This window comes from Streptopelia decaocto (assembly GCF_964273445.1).
Source record: "Streptopelia decaocto genome assembly, chromosome: 1".
NCBI classification, from domain to species: domain Eukaryota; kingdom Metazoa; phylum Chordata; class Aves; order Columbiformes; family Columbidae; genus Streptopelia; species Streptopelia decaocto.
In genome coordinates this window covers 13,978,896-14,001,933 of record NC_138663.1, presented here as the reverse complement: position 1 = coordinate 14,001,933, position 23,038 = coordinate 13,978,896, and the positions used below count along the sequence as shown (strand labels likewise).

Genomic DNA, 23,038 nt, shown 5'->3' with positions numbered 1-23,038 from the left:
TCCCATCTTATCAGGATTAACCTTTAATAGAATAATTAAGATAATGCTTAAATATTCCCAGGAGTAGGGATGAAGCACATACTGTTGTATTTGCTATAAAATTTTTAAAAGATGTGGAAGAAATGGCTAAGTTATTCCATTTATCAGTAAAGCATCATTGAATATATCCATAACCTGAATAACGAAGGACATGAAGGACTGCAGTTAATAATAGGATGTGTTTGCTTAAGGATTCTTCAGCATTCCTACCACCCTTAGTAATTTCTGGATTTTTCCTTTATGTTGTTCTTTTACTTCATGTTAGCATAAAAGCGCTGAGTGCTTTGTGTTGCACTTCTAAAACAAAATATGTGACCTTTTGGGCTTGTGGCTAAAGCACCAGAAGAATCCACAAATGCTGTAATTGTGTGTAGGTCCTTAAAGGAGCAAATTTTCTCCCTGGAGTGTTCCAGAACTTCTTCCTTGGGAGCCAACAGATATTTAAAGTTTTGGCCATGAATCTTTATCCTGCATTTTCGTATTTCTTACTGATCTAAGAGCCGAAGATTGGTCTAGGGCTTGAGCTGGTTTTAACCCAGCATCTCCTACTTGTTCATCAGGTGAGCCTGGGGAGTTCCTTTTCCTTTCCATGTGTAAAAAAAAAAAAAAGGGTTTATAGTATCTGTCTTAAAGAGGTACTAGTTCTTCTAGTTCAATATTATCTGATGCGGAAATTAAGAAAAAACACAGAACTGTTATGTAAAAGCTAAGACTGGCCATTTAGTAAAAATAGCATTTTGGTAAAAGAACTTTTAGCCAGTATATTATGTAGCAAGGGATTTTGTATTTAGAGATATCGTCTACTTAACTGGGGCATTTGTATGGCTCTGTCACCATACTATTAGAATAATCACAGTTTTTAATGGATGTATATTCACTTAGTTGCGTGATAAGGAGGTGCTATAATGTGCATTTTATATATGAGCTAGGGGAAGGGTGGACTTTGAGCATGTCCCACATTTTCGGGAGCACCCCAAAGCATACTTACTTTCAGTTTGGGTGGGCACCAGTGTGTGGGATGCAGACCCCAGCAGCCTTCACATGTCCTCTTCACCTACAAGTGATGTCGTGTCATCTGTGTCAAACTGACAGGGCAACCTAAAATGCTTCCTAGAAAGACCTCAGCTCTGCTGGACCTTGGGAACCAACCATGTCTTGGCTGCTGATGGTTTCAGGCAGTTCAGGTACAGAGCGGGCAGAGCCTGAGTCACTCAAGATTGAGCAGTAACACTAGTAAATCAGCAAGTGTGAACCCAACTTCTAGGTCTGAATCCTAATTACTCTAACAATTGCCATTCCTGTTTTTCTAGCACTGTACTGAGGTTGGTATTCAGTTTGATTTTTTTTTTTTTTTTTGTATACAACAAAACAACAGGAAGCTGGTAGAAAAATCTTAGAAATGTTTTCTGGGAATATTTCAGGAAACCGATAGATACAAAGAACTGTCAATACACTCAAGAAAAATGTGTCTTGGTCATAATCCTGCAGCAAATGACATGTCAACACATAAACTGTGTTCATACATAAGACAGCTCCTCCCCACCACATAATGTACATTTGTGTCTTCAATTCCTAGTGTATAGTTTCAAATATTTGCCAAAATATTTCACAAGAATGTCCAGAATAAACTGTCAGAAACAATTAGTTGATGAAGGATGCTGTATAACTAATGCCATTTTGTAATTATTAACTGCAATAAACAGAAATCTTTGTAGGCAGATAGTCCTACAAACAATCAGTATAATTAACAAAAGAGTGTAAACAACTGTTTTCCTTAGTCAGAGTATCAAATATTTGAATGTAATAATAAAAAAAAAAATCCTTTATTAGCCTATCACAGTGACAATAACACCATGCTTCTTTACTGTTTGAACTGATTGTTCTTTGTGTCGTTCCCATTCCTCATCATCTTTGTCCAGATCAAAAGTTTCTGGATAAATGGGCAGCTTGTCTTTTGGACACTCCTCGTAGTAACTCCGAACGTATTTTCCAACAGACCATCCTTTGTATTCCTCAGGCATTTTGCATTCTAGGCCATTGTAGTGAACATCGTAGTGATGCTTCAGCCAGTAGAAAAGATAATGAATGTTGTAATCACATCTCCAAGGATTCTCTCTCAGCCACAGTATTTTCAGAAAGTATAGATCTTCCAGTACTCCATATTCAAAATTCTGCAAGCTGTTGTTTGATAGATCCAGCTCCTCTAAGTTATTGAGGCCTGAGAAAGCAGCTAGTCAACAGAAAAATAGTTATTGGTACCTTATCAGAATAAGCTTGAAAAAAACATGCATATCTGCAAGAGGAAAAACATTTTCATAATTATACATTTATTAGGGTTTTTTTCAGCTACAAAAAAGGCTTTTGAAGCACTCAATTTTAAAATATGGCTTGTGCCTTGAGCAGTGACCTATTGGTATAAATATATCGACATTAGGGGACTTGTACTTCTGGTAAAGTTATAAAACGCTTAATGAGCATGCACGAGTTAGAACAGGGAGAGTGAAGGTGAAGTTTGCTGTTATTGCCGTGATACAGAAGTAGAAATATGGAAATTCATTATGTATTAGGCAATGTGTAGGGCTCATAGCTTTTGTATGTATGTATTTGCGCGTGTGTGTATAGAACCTTTAAATTAATATTTTAAGATATGGAAGATAATAAACAAGGAGCTTCATAATAATGCTTCTGAGTCACATTTCAGAGAAGAGTTCGTACTTTTTGCAAGTATACTGTTGCATTTAATGGCAAAAGTCTTAATTTAAATACATTGACTGTGTAATTTTAAACCTCATAAGTACCATTTTATTGATATTACCACTTTCTACTGCTGTTTAGCTTCCAAAATGCTACTAGAGAAGGGTCTTTTTGCTTCATACTTATCTCTCTCCTTGTGTCTTCTTCCAAAAACACATAGGCATTAAGCGAATTGCCAATAAGGCCACTTAAGTGCTAGTAGTATATAACTTAAGAGCAATTATGTAAAGAGATTTTTAAGCCAAAAGAGTTTTAAATCCTTTTTGTTTGTCTGTTACTTTATTGTCCAATATAATTTACAAGCAGCCTCATTATATAACAAGTTTTTCTTAGATTTGGCAAGGATATTTTAAAAAATCACTAAGCTATTTAGCATTTTAGGAAATGATTAGCATTCAGTCTGCGGAATCAAATTTATGCACTTGATGGGTTTAGCATTAGGAAAGGGAAGCTGAGAAGAGTCTTAGTTGACTTCATGATGAATATATTTCAGTGCAAACCTTTATGAGTTGAGTGGTACAAAAGGTAAAATTTGCACCAACTTCTAGATCTCTAAATCCATTTTCCCTCACATTTGTATCTGATAGAAACATCATCAAACTTTATAATTAATAAAACACAAATAACTTTTTAATGGGTATTTAAAGTTATTCTTACCAGGATCAATGTAAGCTATTCCATTACTGTTTAGGTTTAATGTCTTCAGTTCACTGACATCTTCAAACTCTTTGGCTCGTAGTTGTCTGATTTTGTTGCTGGACAAATCAAGTTTAACTATATCTGGAGGTATGTTACCCGGAACTTTCTTTAAATCTTGAAAAATAAAAAAGACAAAACTTGTGTCAGTTTTTGATTATTCTAACTGCTTAGGTATTACAGTTGCACACCACACAGAGTTCTGTCAGTTTAGCATTGGTTCTTGTTTTCTTTCACTTTTATCCCTACTACTAGTGTCAACATATATTTTCAACCTTTGAATTTCATTTCTTTGTTCACTTGTATCTTTACACTTAATGTGAAAATTGCTCTCTTCATTACTGCTTATAGTAAAGCCTCTTTCTGTGGTTTATATTTTTATTTTAATAGAACTGTGCTATTCATTCACATAGGGATAGGGTAGGTAGTGAAGATACTATACTAATAAAAAGTATGTGTGAAGGGTTCAATAATTTAAAGAAAAAAACAGAGTAGCTATATTAAAAAATGTTCATTAGTATGAAATTATAGTGTGCTGTGTTACATTCTTTGTTTTGTGTTGCCAAAAGGTATAATGTTATCAATTTTATCAGCAATAAAAATGTTAGGTTTTGTAGCATTTATAGTAATAAATTTATAGTTATAACTGTAGTTCTGTAGTGGTTTAGAAATATGTAAGTCTTTATATTTGTTATGATAGTTACAGTTATTATATGTCCAGGCAGCATAGTGTCTTTCTGTCTTTCTGGTTGTCTATCCTACTTGTATCATTGGCTTTACCAAAGCAGCCAAGCCCTTCTCAGTTGTCTGTGTGTGTCTCCTCACAGTGTTCCTTGTGAAGGAGTTAGAAAGAAGAGCTTCCAGTCCACATCCTTGAGAAGTGCAAACTGTGGTTTGAGTCCTCTCAGAACAGTGTTAATAAACCCGAACTCCAGGATTATGTTTATTCAATGAGTGTTCTAATCCTGGGCTGTTATTACAAGAAAATGGGCAGTATCTCGTATTTGACCATCTTTGAATGAAAGCAAGTAGTTTCTGGATTTATGCTGAGATTTGTGTTGTCAGTGGACTTCTGAGTTCTGAAGATGTCTAATGCATCAGATATCAAGACTGAAGGAACATACCAGAATCTTTCTGCCTTATATCTGATTTTGAGCAGAAGTTTGATATTATAAATACATAAATATTATAACTACTCCATCCTGCTCTGATTGGAGCGCTTCCTGCTTGTGCAGATGTCAAAGTTTCAAGGCCTATTTATCACCAAATGAATGCAAATAATGCTTGAATGCAGAGACTCAGAGAGTTTGGCAGTACTAGAAAGCAGATTTTTTCAACTGCTGTTGCAAATTCAAATTCTTTTGCAGGAAAGTAAACAGAAGATGCTGTTGCATCCAAGTTTTGTTGCTTTTTTTAGTAAAAAAGAATCAAGGATATAGGATACTTTCATTCTGAAATGCTGAAAGATTGGGGGTATCACTGGTCTGATGAGATATGAATAAGTAGTTCTTCAAAAAGGAGAACATATACATGATTATATGTATTTTTAAGATGTTTCTTTCATGAGCTTTCTAGCATTAATTGTAAGCTGCTGACCTGTTGTTGTATCTCCTTAGAGATATATATAGTACTGGTACACTGCTTGTCACTCCATCCCCTCCATTGTAAAGGAATAATGGATTGCAGCTTTTCGTGTCATCTTACTGGTTTGGAAACCGATGTACCTTTTTCACTACTCTGAAATCTTGTCCGTGTGGATTTAGAGAAATTTTTGTGTTTTCCCAGGTTTTTGGGTGCAGTATACTCATATTTCTGATGAAAATTCCAATAAAATCTTACATCTGCTGCACAGTAATTATATGCAAAGATAGTAAGTACAATGCTTTCATCAAACATTACCATATGTTCAGAAATCCCAAATGTCCGTGGGATATCTGCATCCAGCTGTCAAACATATGCACAGTAGATCTGATACTTCCCCAAAAATATTGAATGTACTCTATGTGTCCATGTTCGGCATTCAGGAAGTCCTGGACTGATAAACTTAGTTCTTGACCTGAAGGATGGAGTCCCTGCACCCTCTAGTACACTCACGTAGGGGCTGAAGTAACTATTCCTTCATTATTAGTACTAAAGACAGTAAATATTTTTTAAAGACTTTAAAAGCCTGTGAAACTCCCATGAAGAGCAGACCACATTGAATGTCTCTGTGAACTTAAAGAAAAAGTAACATGTTTGTTGCTAAAATTTTTTGCCTGGATTCATGTATTCGGCTCATCTCTTTGATGCCACTAAACGGGGAGAGCTGGAAAGTCAGTCTTTTTATATATTAAGATTATAATATATGCCTGTTTTATTTCAATGGCACAGTTTACTGGAGACATAGGTAATGATATAATTAAGATCCTATAAAGGATAATTAGGATTGTAATCTGTAATCTAATAATTAAGATCCTATCTACAAGGAAAGGTAAGGTAGCTGAATATTCAGAAATTAAAGTTAGCCAGTAAAAAAGCATAAATCTTTAACAAAAGAGAGGTAGTAGTTGCACGGTAAAACAAAGAGAAAAGTGAGCCATAGAAGAAGAAAGCAATTTAACAGGGTGGAAAAAAGTTAAAATGTGGACCATTTTTTATGACATACATAGTAGATAAACCATGTAATCAAATACTGAAATAGATAATTCTTTATATTTAGGTATTGTCTCCTTATACTGAGCATATCTCTGGTCTAAGGTCCAAGAATAAGGGCATGCAGAGTTGTTACATAAATTTAAGTCACTATTAAAGCAAACAAAAATTTAGCAAACACATTGCAAGATACAAGTGGGCAAAACACGCTGCAGTGATTGGGTGCTGCAGGCTGGGCTTTGCAAAAGTCAGGGAAAAAATGCTTGCAATTTTGGCTAGTTCTTGTGATGCTTTTTAGTTCAGATTTGTAATGTTAAAGAATGACTCCCTTCTGAATTGTTTTGTTATTGGTTTTGTTTCACTATGGGATAAAATATGGGAAATATAAAGCATGAATTAATGTGCACTTTTGTGTTGATTTGTGCCCCAGCTCGTTTACCCTTAAGGCTTAACTGTGGCTTTTAGGAGCCTGAGAAGGATTTAGGAATGGAACGGATCCAAGTGTCTAAAAAACATTTCTTGAAGGCCCTTCAAAATGTTTGCTGGGTGCTGGGAAGAAGAGCGAAGAGAGGAGGCGTTTCTTTATGAACAAAAGCACATGATTTCTTCCTTTAGTAGAAGAAATCTTGCACAGAAAATGTGAGGAGGCAATGGCTCCTCTCCTTTGCAATCAGGTTCCTTTGGGCATTGCAAGCACAGCTGGCTGCCCCAGTCCTGCTTCACAAAGTTGTTGCTGTCTTTGTGTTTGTACACTGGAAAGAAGAAAAGACAACCTGTGCTTTTCTCTATCAGTACAACAATTTCAGCACTGCTGTAATGTGACTGTATGTTTATAGTTGTAAAATCAGACTAGTGAGATGCTGGTCCTTCAGTAACTTATGTATGTGCTTAATTTTATTCCTGTTGATTTCTCTTGCATATTTTCTACTAGACCACTAAAGAATATCTGTGGAATTGGGGCTGCAGAGTAGAGGTAAAATGCAGAAAGAATTCCTACTTGTTGCTTGCAGTTAGGAGAGAAAAACAGCGGTTAAAGTTGGTAGAGTGAGTACTAGTGCTAAATTAATTTGCTTTAAATAATATGTGAATAAATGCAGTAAGAGAGCAAGAATATTAAAGTATTTCAGTTATAAGGACAGATACAAACCTTTTCTTTTGCAGTTCAGAGTTGGTACAGGAAACACATACATGTGGCACAAAGAGGAATCAAATTCTGGTTTGACAGCTTCAGGCTTCTGTTTTATGTTTTGGGGGTCCTGCCTGTCCTCTTCACTACATAGCTGTTCAGTTTTTATCTGCTTTAGCTTTTGGTTTTTCAGTTCTATTGGGTGCACACACTTGGCATAATTTCCCAAATTCCTGTTAGTTGGAACCTGTAGCATTGCAACAAGAGTTTCTAGTTCACAGTTGCAATGCCAGGGATTATCATAAAGACGTAGGTAGTTTAGACTGGGAGTATAAATAAAAATCTCCTCGGATAAACTCTTAATTTGGTTATGCTGAAGTAAGAGTGTGGTAAGTTTATTCAAACCAAAAAAAGCCTCACTCTCAATTTTTGATATTTCATTCTGCTGTAAATCCAGACTTTTCAGTGCTTTATACCTGGAAAACATATTATTCTTCAATTTACGAATCCTGTTTCTTGCTAGCAGCATGTGTTTTAAATCCTCTGGCCAATCAGGTGCCACAAAAATCAACTTTCTTTCCTGACAATCTATATATTTCTCATGAAGATAAGTGTATATATCACATGCTAGACCTCGGGCATTGCGCTTAACAGTGCTAGATGCTTTCCTTAAGATGTTTTCCCTTTCATTGTTTCTCAAACTCCTGTTCCTTGTCTTCCTACAGTCTGACGCTTTACAAAGAAGTAGTAGTAGTATAATAGTAACTACTTGCATCCTGACATTCAGCTGGCCCCAGTGGTTTTCTGTGGCAGCTGGAACAGTTGAAATTTCTGGATGGTCTTAATCAATGTTGTACAGATCTGAGGCAGCACAGCTGGCGTGTGTGGGATCCCTGTGTTGGAAGAAAAGTCAAACATTAGAACAGATGAAACAGGCGTTTTCATGGAGGCTTGTACGTAATATGCAGGATTCAGTCAAGTACTCAATCATCGCACAACTTGGAACTTCACAAATACTTTGAAGATTTAATGTCCTGTCTCTTTTTTTGTTGTTTTTACTGTCTCTGGTCTGCTGTCATTCATTCTGAATAAACACAGGAAACTATATGGGCCAATCTGTAACTGATCTTTGTTAGAAGGTTCTCATGTATTCAGGAAAATGACATCAGGCTGAATCTTCTTTGTATTTAAGTTAAGCTCAGAAGATGAGCTTGAAGTTGATATTTTCCAGCTTTTTGGGTGGTGACCCACTGGAACACATCCAGAGCCAGACCAGGGAAAGGCATCCAGTACCTATCAAACACCCAATTTAGACAGCGCTCAAGTGTGGACTTGTTTTCAGGTTGAGCCCCAGTTTATCATAACAAGCCATGCTACTGCCAAGTGTCTCTCACGGCCCATGTCAGGTGGGCAAAGTTGGCTGGACTGCTCTGAGCAGGACCCAAAAATACTCTTGCAAGAGCCCCTGACACTGTATGTTACCTGGGCACAGGCAGAGTCCTAAGAGAACCTGCAGGTCCTGGCTGGGACCTGCTTCAAACCACTGCCATGTCTGCCCACTGGAAGACGGAGAGTACAGAGGGGTGAGCCAGGAGCTTTTGCCTTTCCAAGAAAGCCAAACATGTTCATTAGGAATTATTACTGGGGAAGAGAAGGACTGGTCCCTGCAACCGTGTCCAAAATTGCCTCCGTATTTTTAGTAATATTTTGGCCTATGATCCCTCCTGAAACACTACTGTGCACTGCCATGTTCCTCCATTTTCAGTGAAATTTGGCCACAAGGTTGTGTTTCCTTAAAAACATTTTAACCCATTAGTTTTTTTTATTTTCTAACTTTTTTCAGTCTCACAAATTTCCTACTTTTGCTAGTCAGTAAAATTCCTTCTGAAACTTTTTTTTCAGTTCTTCACTGTTTGGCTTAACTACTTAGTGACTTTTTTGCACTGTGACTGTGGATATGTTTGCATTATGCTCAGTCCTTTTTGACCTTAGCAACTGGGAAGGTATTGAATCCCAATCTTGAGTGCATATCATTGCACAGATGTTCTGTTTCTAAAACACCGTTGTTTGGGGCTCAAAATGGTTTTTATCTGGAGGAAAGGAAGTGCAATTAATCAGCTAAGATCAGGTAAAATACTTTTGAAAGCAAATACATTTTTTATTTTTAAACAAATTGGTAGATCAGTTTAAACCACATCTCAACTGTAGGATGTTCTCTGTATTCATGCAGTTCTCACTCATTAGACAGCTGGACCAGTCCACGCTGCTGCATCTCTAATCCATGTGGCCAGTTGTTAATATGACCTTTGAAAACACATGGATTGGTTTCTCCATTTTGTTCCTAGTTGCCAGTTGTCTGTCTGCATTCAGATTCTGTTAGTTCACAGTGTGAATGAGTATTTGCATTGATGGCATTATCCCTTATGTGAAAAATGAAATTTTATTTGATACATTTTGGCAGCTATATGCCAGTCAGTGTAAACTGATGATGTGTTTTAATAACTGGAATCATAACTGAGATCCACTGTGTTGTTTTGAACTGTTCACTGTTCTGGTAATGTGAGAGCTCATTCTATTCAGGAGAGCTTGGAAACAGAAAAAGAAGTTGGGGGAGGAAAGGTAATAAGTAATTATGACAATATTCTTTCGTCTTCCTTTCCACCTCCTGGGTCTGAACTGGAATTTTTTACTAATATTACATTCAATCTGCTAACTAAATCATACTCAGTTATAATACCAAAATGAGCAGCTGCTTTCAGGTTCACATGTAAAATTATAACTGTGTCTCATTTAGTGCTAGGGCAAAAAACCTATAAGAGGTATGTCATTTCTGTGGCTTAGCAGCCTTAAGGATGATTTTAATTGGTTAGGTTATTTTGAGTTGTGCAGTCCCTCTCAGTATTATTCTACTCTTCAAAAATGCACTGAGTTAGACAGTGTTACAGGATATCAGTGCAGTCACAGTCCCCATAGAAAACAATATAGAGATCTATTGCACTAATGCTTGTTTGCAACTGAAAACACATATTTGGCTTATCATGTTTTTAAAGATTTTTAAAATATTTTTTTTGAACTCTATAAACCTTTCATACTGCGTTTTCTATATTAGGTATCTTTATCAGGTCAATTTTTTTCATTTTGGCTTAGACAGACCAGTTCTTTTTGAAGAGTAAGGCAAAAAGTACTGTTATGTTTAATAGAAGTTTTTGCATCTTTACCTCGAAGGATAGACTCAAAATTTGGCAGAAGAGTGGCCGAAGGGATGTGTAAGTGTTGTTCCTAGTGTCAGACATCTTTCAATATTTTGTTAGGATTGCAACAATCTCTGCAAAATAGGAGTTTCTAAAAACAATAGTTTGTATGCACACAGAAGAGGCTGTCTCAGGCAGCTAAATCCTCTGAAATTCCCTACCTGCAGAAGATAAGCAGGGCTTTTCCTACAACTGGTCCCATTGCTGCACCTCTACTTTCAGAGGAAAAAAAAAATTCATGTCTATAATCAGGTACTGGTGTCATAACGTATGGGTGGAAGGGACAGATAAACGTGTGTGGAAAACTTAATTCTGGCATTTCCTACCACCGAATTGCTTAATTGGGTAGCTTTCTCATCCTTTGGTAACACAGGACTGAAAACCACTGGTTCCTAAACCAGCCATTAGCTGACAGAGTATAAGAGACATTTCCTCAGCACAGCTTGCTCCAACTTTGTATTCTACTTTTGGTTTTTTGTGCTTTCTTCTCAGTAAACTGCTGTGTCCTTGGTTTCAGGGAGGATATCGGCCTAGATGGACTGATTCTGTAATAGGAATTCTTACGTTTGTGTAGTACACTGAGAATTTGAACTGTTCACCTTTAATACGAATTTTTCTTTTTAATTATTATTTTTAGGTGAATGTAGGAATTTGCAAGAGTTAAATCTCTCTGAATGCCAGGGATTAAATGTAAGTACTACAGACTTTTTCCATGAACTCTAACATGCTGAGAAGAAAGGTTTTTCTAAAGTGTTGTGATTATTTGGGTACACAAATCTTCCTGATAAAAACTAAAGTCTTCTGCTCTTAGGTACTTTGAAAATGGAGTTTAGTAGGATTCAGAGATACTCAGCATAGTTCTCATTTTTTTTCTACAGTGCCAGGGCAAAATGATATGTTAAATCTAAATTAATTTTCATAAATAGGCTTCAAAACTGCATCAGTTTGGGGGAAGGTTTTTTCTGTTATTTTGAGTTTGGAATTTTCAACAACAGTACATTTTAATCCTGTATTGTTTCCAAGCTCCTTTATTCCTTCATTCAGTAGTACACTTGGGCTCTAAAAGTGCCTCACTAAATCTCTAGACATTTGTGAGAGCCTTTATTTGATAGGTGTCTAAGTATGCAATCACAATTATGTATTTGTCCATTCTTTTTTCTTCCACATTTACAGTTTTCTCTTGCTTCCATTAACTCTAAGTAGTGCTTTTTATCGCTCTTTGATGGAAAAAACGATGTTTGACTCTATCTTAACTAAGAATTTCTCAGAAACAAAACTGTGTGCAATTTTTTCTAATAATAAAATCAATCTAAGAATAAAATAAATATGTATTTTTATAGAAATTGTAGTTCTTAATAGATTTGTATAACGCATACATCCCTTTATAGGCTATTTATAGTGTTAAGTATATAAACAAATAATTTGGTATAGTTTAGTTGTCTTTGAAGTGTACATCCAAGGGTCTAGCCCAGAAGCACGCCAGTATTTGAAAGTTTTAAAAATTACTAGGGATGAACTGCAGCTTATGAACTTCATACAAAAATGGCCTATGATGATTGAGTTAGAAAGGCAAGAGCTGCAGAAGAGTCATTAGGCCCTAATTTAAAATACCCTGGTTTGGTTCTGCTTTATGTATATCTTCACCTCTGTCCACCTTGCTACGTAACATAATACATACTCTATGATTTTATAAGCACAGCATAATATTTACAGGCTGTATGCTTCTCAAGGATCATGTTGATTGTAGGTTCTTGTATGAAGGCACTAAGTTAAAGAGGGCCAGGGCTTGCCAAATTGCCAGACTGAAACACGGTTTCATAACCATCCCTTCTGTTGGGTTGGTAGCAAGCTCTCTGACATAATACACATTTGGTCACACCAGCAAGCACATTCCTGGGCAATGCCGGGGTCTGGTTCAGGGGGCAGCAGGGACTCGCCGATGACGCTCTTGCCAATACAGCCTAGGATGCAGTTGGCCACCTTTTCCAGAAGGGCACACATTGGAATTGTTATTCACCAGGACTCTGAGGTCAGAGTGTTTGACAGCTGCTTTCTGTCCCATGTCTGTATAGTTGCATGGGATTATTCCAATCCAGATACAGAAATTTGCATTTGCTGAACTTCATGAGGTTTCTGTCAGCCCTTTTTTCCAGATGAAATCTCTCTGAGTAGGAGTTCTAGCCACAAGTGTACTGACACTCACCCCAGTTTGGAGTAATTTGTCAGTTTGCTGAGAATGTACTCTATTTCTATCATCCAAACCATTTATAAAGACATTTAACAGTACTGCCCCCCTATTGACCCCTGAGGGATGCCAGCTGCCACAGGCCATCAATGGGACTTATCACCAGTGGTGACATCCCTTAGGCCTGGCAGACCGGGCAATTTTCACTCACCTTGAAGCCTGCTTATAAAGCCTTTATTGTACTAATTTAACTACGAAGAATACTGTGGCCTGTGTTGAAGGCCTTGCTAAGTCAAGATACACAGCAGCCGCTTTTATCACCTTATCTATAGATCCAGTAATTTCATCAGAGAAAACTATCGCCTTAGTGAGGAATGCTTTGCCCTTGGTAAATCCAAGATGGCTGTTTTCTGTCACTTTTTCATCCTTCATGTGCTTGCACAGTGCTTCAAGGAGGATTTGCTACATAACCTTCCTATGGACTCAGGTGAGACTGACTGCCCTGCAGTTTCCTACATCCTCTTTCCATTTCTTGAAGATGGATGTGACATTTCCTATCTTCCAGTCATCAGGAATTTCCTCTGATTTCCATGACCTTTCAAAAATAATGAGTGAGGCCTCTCAGTGACAGCTTTCTTAGTACTCTTGGATGCGTCCTGCCTCGTGCCATTTCCTCAGGTGCTCCCTGATATTGTCTTTTTCTGCCACGGTTATTGCTTCACTCCCACAGCCTCTGCTAGTAGGCTTCTGGGCGGCACCTGGGAAGCCTTAACACAAGCCTTAGCAGTAAAAACCAAGCCAAAAATCACTGGGTACCTTGGCCTTGAAGATCAACCGCTCTCCTGGGCTCCTTTGCCCTCCAGGGCTGTCTGCCATAAGATCCTGTTAAGCAGATCCCTAAACAAGCCAGAATCTGCTTTCAAGTTCAGGCTTCTGCTTCTACAATTTGTTCAGTTTTCTTCTCTCAGGATTTTAAACTACTCATTTACATGATTGCAGTAACCAAAGCCACGCTAGTTCTTAACGTCCTTGAACATCTTTTCCTTGTTTGTGAAACAAGTCCAGAAGAACATGTGGTGTAGACCACTTGTCAGTCACCTGGATCAAGAAATTGTCTTCAACACACTCTAGAAGTCTCCTGGATTGTTTGTGCCCAGCCATATTGTTCTTCCAGCAGATATCAGAGTGGTTAAAGTCTCTCATGAGTAACCAGGATAAGCAATTGTAACATGTTCTTCAGCTGTCCATTAAAGGTTTCATTTGCCTTCTTTTCTTGATCAACCAGTGTGCAGCAGATACCTACCACAATGTAATTCTCCTAGGTCGAGCCTCTAGTCCTTACAAATAAGCTCTTGACTGACCTGTCACCGATTCCAATGCAAAGCTCCATGCATTTAGGAATAACTTTGCATAGAGTACAACCTGTCCTCACCTTCCTGGGCTGTCATCCCTAAATATTCTGTAACCATTCCTTGCAGCCCTCCAGTTATGTGTGCTACCCCTTTGCGTCTCTGTAATCCAAATGAAATCATAGCTCTGCACCTGTGTGTGGACTTTGATCCCTACTGATTGATTCCCGTGCTACAAGTGTTTGTGTTCAGACACTTGGAATGGACCTCTGGTTCTGCTTCTTTCACAGGGAAGGTTTCAGAGTTTTCCCCATCATGCTGTCCCCCCAGTGCTTTCTCACCTCTCCCTGTGCCTTCAGTTTGCTTCAGGTTATGGTTACCTTTGTCAATATACCTCTTTTTACTGATATTACCTCTCTCAAATCTTTTGTTGCAGGAATACAGTTCAAAAGCACAAACTATCCTCTAAGTTGATTGGTATTGAATTTTCAGCTATCTTGATGGTCCTTTTGCCTGATAACCGAAATAGTGAAAATGTGAACACAACGTGGCAAAAGATGCAAACTCAGCTATTACATTTCCATGTATAAATGCGGAGTTTTTGCCTTTCTATTATGTAGACATGTATCATGAAAATTTCTTCATACTATGAGATTTCTTCCCATTATATCCTGTTGGAATGATATGTAAAACAATTTAGGTAGTACCACTTTTGCAGGTCGGTGGAACATGGAAGCCTTATAGTTACTCAAATCTAATGTTCCATCCAAAGGGTAGAACTAAACAGGAATAATTTTGTAAATTATATTGCTGTTCAGAGAATTGTGCCAGAGATTATGGAGAAAATTCACCAGAGGTTTTAGATACCAGGGTATCAAGAATCTTGGTTTAGCAAAATATGTAAGCATGTGCTAACCTTCAGTGATGTGAAAAGTCCCCTGTGTTCTGTAGGACTGTGTAGTGTATAATGTTTCCTTGAACTGGAATGTTAAAATTACCATACTTCAAGTGAGTAACAGTAGCATCATGTGCCTCAGTATTGTACTTTGACACTTCCAAAGAAAATGGCTGTGATGTATAAAAGTTATGATGATGATTTAAAGATACTTATTCATGTTTTTTCCCTTGTTAGTCCGCACAAAAAAATTTAGATAAATTAATAGAAATGTAATTTTAATGTGCTTCTGGATTTTTTTTTTTCCAATTATTATTCAGGATGAATCAATGAGAGTCATATCAGAAGGCTGCAGAGCTCTTCTCTATTTAAATCTGTCATATACAGATATTACTAATGGAACACTACGACTATTGTCAAGGTAAAATTAAACAGAAATACAAAAGTGTGTTTTAATCTTGCAGGAAACTGTGAGGCATGTGCAGTAGAAATAATCTTTTTGACTGATTTACAGAATTCTGCCTGATATACAAAATGGAAAAAGTGCCCCATACATTTGACTTAGATAGCGGTTCTTTTCTCTTTTTAGTATAATTAAATATATATGCCAGATTATGCTATACATTTCACAGAGTTTTACAAAAACATGCTACCCAAAAAATTCTTGGGCATGTCCAGTTAGTTATGATGATGCAAGAAGTTTGCAAGTTAGACATTCTCAAAAATCTATTTTTGCAAGAGAGCATTGTGGACAGGTGTATTGTGTGAGCCAAGGCCTTGTGTGACAACTGCAAAAGAGAGTTATTCCAAACTCTTATTTGGAAGATCACTGATCTGAAGGCAGAGAATTTACATTACAAAGTTCTGCCATTCCTGTTTTAGATGCTTCCCTCAATGACACTTGAAGTTTGCCTGGTAGGTAGAATTGCTGCATTAAAAGCTGCCAGAAATGTAAAGAGGCTTTCTGGTCTGTGACAGCAGCCATCAAAACGATGTATACAGATTTGAAGATAGCTGTACATTGTTTCTCTTTCCTATGAGAAAAACTAATGTCTTCCTTTCAACAGCAGCCCCACAGAGTCCAGAAACATGTTTTCCTCTGGCATTTGCATAATGTATTTTGACTTTTGTTTTGCTTAGTCTGTAATACCATATCCTCATACAACTAAGGTTTGTTTTGGCAAAGTTTTCTGATTAGTGTCTCCAATCTCACCATTCATCTCCTAATCAATATTATTCTTGTCATAATCTGTGTTTTCACCATGTTGGCTGATATTTAGTATTCTTACATTCCCATATATTTATGTTGAAGTTTGGAACAGCTGTTCTATAGGTCATCTTAGCGTATGTTATTCTGGTTAACTGAGCATGCTTTTGCCACCAAAAGTCAGAACCCTTGGTTTATTTTGATGTGTAAATAGGATGTACCCAAAAAAGAATTCTCCAGAATAAGTGGAGCTTTCAATGCAATAAAATGTTTCAAACAAAAGGAGAAATTCTCCACTGACAAAATATATTTTGCTATTAACTTGTACCTCTTTATAAGAAACTTTCTCAGTCATACGTGATGCATCTGATTTAAAAACTATAAGATACCACTGGTTTTATTGACAAATTTTGGACAAAAAGCAAAGCTCATTGTTTCTGAGATTATGGGAATGTAGAAAAAGTTGCTGTCCTGTGAAGATTTTGATAGCAGGCAAATTTAATAAACATTTCACATGCTATCTCAAAAGCATTAGGTCACCACAGGTCCTATGTAATAAGGTAACTAATACAAAGTTCTTAGAGGTGGCAGTATTGCATTTCGTAATACTGCACTGAGGTTTGCTGTTGTATATCAGATGTCTGTTATTGGAACAAGGAGCAAGTGAAGTGTAGGCTGAATGTGCTCAAAAGTGGTGGGCTTTGATCCTCTCCTACTGTTCCATACAAGCATTTTAACCTCCATATTACACAACACAGATCAGCAGCTACAGTTTCCCACCAAAAAGCTCTGTTGCATGGGGTAAACATGAATGCTGTCCATCAGGAATAAATGTCAGAAGTTGATTTTGTCAAATTGCTCTAAAACAATGATCATGAAAGAGCTAATGCTAAAATTAATGGGAAAACCAGAATGACAGAATTCCTGCAGAATTTAGCAGAATTTAGAATTTAGCAAACAAGGATTTTTAGTAATCTGTGTGCTCAAGCTTAAGGTTGAAGAAAGCTGTCACTTTGAAAATGGCAGAAGGCGGCATGTTTTAACATTCCCAGATCATAAAAATGGGTCATATGACCTGTAAAGAAAATCCGTGTGTCTTCAACAGTGCTGCAAGGTTTTGATCACAGTCTTCAAAATGCAGTAAGAAAGGCTTCCCTGTGTCTTAATTCGTGCAATCTTCTAGCCACACGTACCTTAGAAAGTCTCAGAACTGCTAGAGTAAAAAAAACAGTCTCTTAATTTAGTATCTATTTTGTCAGATAAGTTTGGAAATGTGTTCTCTCTGAGTTTGATTTTTCCCACTCATTTCTGTAGAATGTGTCACTAAACGCAAAAAAAGTCATATACTTCTACAAAGAAGGCTACTTTTATTTCTGTATTTAAAATGAATTAAATGTTCCCGTTTAAAAAAAATGCATCATAAACACATGCTCTGTTATTCTAATATCTGATTCTGATGCACATCTATCTTGTTGGTTTTCATTTGTTTGTTTTTCATGAAATGTAATCTTATATTTAATTTCTTAATATTTTTGCATTAGCCTTTTTTTTTTTTTTTACAATAACATTATTTTCCAACTTCCTATCTCTTTTTTGTGTGTGTTTAGCTCAAGTTAGCATGTTTCCCCACTCTATATTGAAAGTAGAAAGTCAGTTCCAAAAATGTATGCCACTCCTTAAGCAGTCAGCTCCTCGGTGGGTGTTCCCATCTTTCTTCAAAATGCCTACTTTTGCTGACTCGCAGAACTGCATGACTGTATTCCTACAACTAAAAGTCTACCAGGGCAGCACGTCCTAATTTTAGGTTTGGATTTTCTGTATGCTTTCATTTGTGGTGCTCGTGGCAATTATTATTTATTCCAGTTAGAAATGTAGTTCATTAAAATGAATGTTTTTCAGTATGTTGTAAGCCAAATCTGCAGATGGAAAGTTAAGTATATTCAGAGTATAGATTTTTGCTTATGCAGGGTGCTGTTGATTAACATTTTCCGCTTGCACAGTTTGCTTTCTTTTAACTAACACTTAGTATAGAGAAATGTTTTCCAAAAGAACTGATCAAAACCTAACATTGGACGATTCACTTTTGGATAATTCCCTTTTGTATCCCTTTCCATTTTCAGATTCTTCAATAGTACTCTTTTAAATAATTATATGACTTGAGAAGCTCTAACTGCACATTTATGCTTTTAAGGTCTTTTGATAGAGTTCTGTTTTCATTGCCAGCAGGCACTGCTTGTAAAATAGATGGCAAAGACAGTCCAGCAAATCTGTTCTGAAAAGTCTGTTAGCTTTCAAAGCATGCAGAGAAAAATCCCAGTTAATTAAAAAAGTATGCTTTTGCAATTCTCTGAGATAGCTTTAAAATTATGCTGTTTTCATATGGTGAAACATGTTGTATTATAGTGCTATCCCCCAGTAATTTGCAATGCAAGGAGCAAAGGAAAAAGTGCAGCACAAGAAAGGGACTTTCAGACTTGAGCAAGGAGAGAATTCTATTTCATATCAAACATCTTTACAGTAATTTTCAAAATACTTGAACTATGGTATTCTATGTTCTTTCGATTCTGTAACATACCCTTGTAATAATTTGCTCTCCTTTTTTTTTTTTTTTTCCCACAAAGCAGCTTCCACAATTTACAGTATCTGAGTTTAGCTCACTGCAGAAAATTCACAGACAAAGGTTTACTGTACCTGGGCTCTGGAAAAGGCTGTCACAAGCTCATCTACTTGGACCTTTCAGGTTGCATTCAGGTTTGTAGTTCACGTCTTTCTTCCATTCGGTGAAGAAGAGAATCCTTTATATGACTGACTGCATCCTGCATTCATGGTATACTGAAGTAGAGCAAGCACTGCAGCAGGCTTCCAGGGTTTTGAATTACATGACTACAGCTGTTTAAATTTTACTAAGGAATAATAGCACTATAGGTTTGGATCGCTTCCAACAAACTGTCAGATCTATAAACAACTAGTACTTACTGCATAATGAGAACAAGGCTTGCATTTTGTAGACTAATTCTGTGCCATGATTAGTTAGGATTTTAAATCAGGAGCTTTGGAAATGAAGTTTTTACTAAGATATCAAAAAAAAGAAAAGCCAATCTGCACTGGTAAAAAATTTACGCTTGATTTCCTGAGAAGGAAATTAATTAAAAAGTGAACTTTTGTCACTGTTTTATATTGGTTTAATATATAAATTGAAGTAGTATTTATAACTACAATCTAAAAACAGTTAATATTTTGGTTTATTTTAGTCTTCTGCTAAGCTTCTAAAGAAAACCAAGGTTTTACAATCTGATACTGTTTTAAAAACTTTCAAATATATACTGGATCTTGAAACATATCTCAAAAGCAGTATGGAATGTTAAACTGTAAGGCAATAAAAGTCTGCCAATCTTTTAATAAAGAATCCCACATGTATTTCTTTGTACACTGGGAAGATTCTACAAAGTACACGTGAAATGATGAAGAGATGGAGTCTAAGGAATACAACAGTTGAACTTTCCATCTAACAAAACCTTTTCAGAAGCAAGGATGAAGGCAAATGGGGGAACAGGCTTGTTCTGACTGCTCCTTATTGTGTCTGTTTCTTGCTCCTGAGAACCAGGCTGAGACTATTGTGCAGTGACAGTGTGAAATTTGAAATGAGGGCTGAGGCTGGAGGAAAGTAAAGAACTACTTACCTCTGAGTTACTTTTTCAAGATGCCAGGAATTGGTTATTTTTCCCCAAAGCAACATTCCTGCTTGTTCAGAAGTGTAATAATGATCTGTAAGGATCTGCCTCTAGAAAGCAAGGTCTAGGAGTAGTCAGAGAAAAGTGATCATCATTGAACTGGGAAAACCACAATCCTCCCCTTTCCAGAGGAAACTGGGTTTGCTCACCAGAGTATTTGAGAGCTCTGAAAGGGATTCCACAGCTTCCTCCATTTTGGGTTTCCCAATTCTGGAACAGAGCTTAATGATTATGACTGAGTACTTGAGTAAACAGTTAAAACCAAAACCAGCATCAAATTGCATCACCATTGCTAAAAGCGTTTTAATAAGATAGAACTCTTTTTTTTTGCCTCCCTTTCCCCCCACCCCCCTCATTGGATGAACTAAACTGAAGGAAACTTCTGTAAGGCTAATGTTTCAGAATTCATTAGAAAAATATAGCGAAGCTAGCGTAGAAACATTTAAAGTGTTCCATAGTACAGAATATATGTTCGATAGGATATTTTTTCCTGTTTTTTCATGTTTCCTGTTTTTTTCCGTTATTTTAACATCACAGTTCTTTTTACATTAGTTCCTATATTGCCATTACTATTGTAGGATTTGAAAGTCTGCTTAGAAAGCCCATCTAAAATGGGTGATGATGCTAATGATTTTGTGAGTGGCAACTTGAAGACCAAGGTATTTAAATAGTTTGTTTAAACATAGTTGGGCAAAAAACTGGGAATTAAGCACACATTTTCTAGTCTATTGTCATAAAACGAGGCAGTCTTCCCTTTGACTATTATATTAATAGATGGTAATAATACCGGATTAATTATATGTATGGGTCTTTCACATAAAATCTCAGTAATTAAGGTTGTATATTTATTACATGGGTGGTAAATATTTTCATTAATGAGTTTCAAGATATTTCCATAAAAATATAGAGATTCTCTAGTGTCCTGCTAAAAAAGTGTCCTATTTCACCATTAATATTCCCAGAGAATTACCTGAAAAGCATAAGATATCCTTGTCCTTCTTCTGAACCTGAACGGTACAGGTGGAAAATGTTCTGCTATTAAACATAAAACTGAAAAGACATAAGGGTATAAAGCAATTGCATGCCATTTACCAACAGATTGAGGTTATAGAACCAGAACAGTTCAGTGAGAGATACATTCAGTTAAATTAGAAACATGGATATTTTCAAGTAAATTGACTGTTTCTTTTTGGTGCCAACATCTATGGCTGATTTTCAGACTGGAACTGTTCTGGCCCTTAGTATGTTAGAGCAGTCTATCAATTGCTGTCGTTCACAACAGCTGGATGAGACATCACAAGCTGCTGGGAGAAATAAATGTAACCCTTTCATTTCTTGACATCCTGCAGTGTTTGTGGGAATGTCAGAGAAGCTATTGGCAAACCTGTAGGCTTCACCAGTTTTCACCATCTGAGTTCCTCCTGCTCTGACTTTATTGGGAGAATTCTCATTTTGGCGTCTACTGGCAAATTCTGGCTTCTCTGGATATATCAAGCAGCAAAATGGAACCATTATTTGGGGAGAAAATCTGAGCCATATTCTTTATTTATTGAACTATTATTTATTGAGGACTAGTTTACATTTCCTCAGTACAAATTCGTGTAACTGAAGGACACTTTATTAGAAGTTACACATGCACTATTCTATATTTTTAGAAATATGCTAATTCAGGGGTATGATAATATAAGCTTTTTTGAGACAGTGGAAAACTAGAAGAAAAATAACATGTGGAGGCAAGCCATCCATGTAATGTGCCCAACTTGTGAAAGGATGTCACAAATAGCTTTATCATTCTTGACAGACACAGAATAAAAACAAGATAGCCCTTTGTGCCCCACAAGAGTACTTCTTCAATCCTGAACACTGATTTTCAAGTTTCTGCACTCTCAGTGCATTAACAATACTGGAATAATAGAACAGCATTTCTTCAAAATCCCTTCTGTGCTGTAGACAACGTTCTGCCTTGCAGGGTGGATTCCACAAATACAATTGGTTGGGGGAGGAGATAAAAGGAATTTTAAAGCAGTACTGGATGTGTAGCAAATCAGCAGAAACCTGGATAAAAATTCTGTGTATTCTTCTTATTTGGAATTAAGAAATTCTAAAAAGATGGAATGAAATGAATTTTGACGTTCTTACAAGCATTTCGTCGTTTCACTACGTGTATATTCTAAATCTATGGGGACAAATCTTTAGCTGTGGTTTGTTCTGTTTTTGTTTTAATGTACTTTCAGATCACAGTATACAAGCATACAGTTAAGAAAAAAAAAAAACAACCAGTTTAGTCATTTACGTATTAGACTGAAAACTCACAAGCAAGGAATTGTATTTTATGTATGATCGTTGTATTGACTTCTGATCCTGCACATGCAGAAAAAATACGGCATTTATAAAGTGATCTTACTGAGTCATGCAGGAAAAGTCTGTTTTGCAGACTTTTATGATATCTAAGACTCATCATATCTTTCAAAACGTCTTCCCTCACAAAAGGTTTGAAGAAGGATATTAAAGTAGGATTTTACTGATCTGGGTCAAAGAATGAAGTATTAAATTCCATGTGTATCCTAACATTGATTCTCAGGTCAAGCTGTTTGTTCTTGAGGCAATCTGTTATAAACTGGAATTCCAAATGAGTTGAGAAACCAATGTTTTTTTACTAAAATGTGCACAAAATTTCATATTTCTACACCTTATCTTCAAGAGTGCCTGAATTTTCATAGATAATCCATAGGGAAAAGAAATTCAAGATTAAGATTTTATTGTTCTAGTAATAAAGGAAAGTAAGACAAAAACATAAGATATTGCAGCAGCATCTGAATGTTGACTAATTGAATTGAATCTTATCTGAATGCACATTTTATCCTGGAACTTTCTCAACCTGATGGCTGAGATCTATTATCTAGCTTCAAGTTAAAAAACAGTTCAAGTGAAAAAAAAAATTAAAAAAAAAAAAAGAAAGAAAAAATAAAAGAACCAATCTCTGTAGGAGTATTATTAGCTGCTTCAGTATAATTGTTTTTGGCCTGCATAGAGGAAAACACTAAATTCCTGCTATTTGTGGTATCAAATGACTATGTTAAGCAAACAGTGTTTTTCCAGACAAAGAGATTAAAAGTCCTTCAGACTGCAGTTAACATTATGCAATCATTACTTAGTTCCAGCTACTTATGTCCC

General features: G+C 36.5%; 2 protein-coding genes across 4 annotated transcripts in view; one reads left to right on the top strand and one right to left on the bottom strand.

Annotated features, from left to right (window-relative positions):
- FBXL13 (F-box and leucine rich repeat protein 13) overlaps nucleotides 1–23,038 on the top strand; it is an 83,975-nt gene that overhangs the window by 25,671 nt on the left and 35,266 nt on the right. Inside the window, exons 10-12 of the mRNA XM_082063318.1 lie at nucleotides 11,135–11,187; nucleotides 15,247–15,347; nucleotides 18,758–18,884. Coding sequence (XP_081919444.1) covers nucleotides 11,135–11,187; nucleotides 15,247–15,347; nucleotides 18,758–18,884 — 281 coding nt within the window. The remainder of the gene's footprint in view (nucleotides 1–11,134; nucleotides 11,188–15,246; nucleotides 15,348–18,757; nucleotides 18,885–23,038) is intronic.
- On the bottom strand, nucleotides 1,420–19,922 carry LRRC17 (leucine rich repeat containing 17). 3 transcript variants are annotated; one of them, XM_082063278.1, is made up of 5 exons: nucleotides 19,814–19,922; nucleotides 18,825–18,949; nucleotides 7,268–8,139; nucleotides 3,451–3,606; nucleotides 1,420–2,269 (listed from the first exon to the last, which is right to left on the bottom strand). In XM_082063278.1, exons 3-5 carry the CDS (start codon nucleotides 8,019–8,021, stop codon nucleotides 1,866–1,868), a joined length of 1,314 nt encoding a protein of 437 aa, XP_081919404.1. In that variant the 5' UTR covers nucleotides 8,022–8,139; nucleotides 18,825–18,949; nucleotides 19,814–19,922; the 3' UTR covers nucleotides 1,420–1,865. The 3 variants fall into 3 exon arrangements, with proteins under 3 accessions (XP_081919404.1, XP_081919405.1, XP_081919403.1); XM_082063279.1 differs by lacking the exon at nucleotides 19,814–19,922 and adding an exon at nucleotides 14,445–14,544 and having other exon boundaries at nucleotides 18,825–18,965; XM_082063277.1 differs by lacking the exon at nucleotides 19,814–19,922 and having other exon boundaries at nucleotides 18,825–18,973.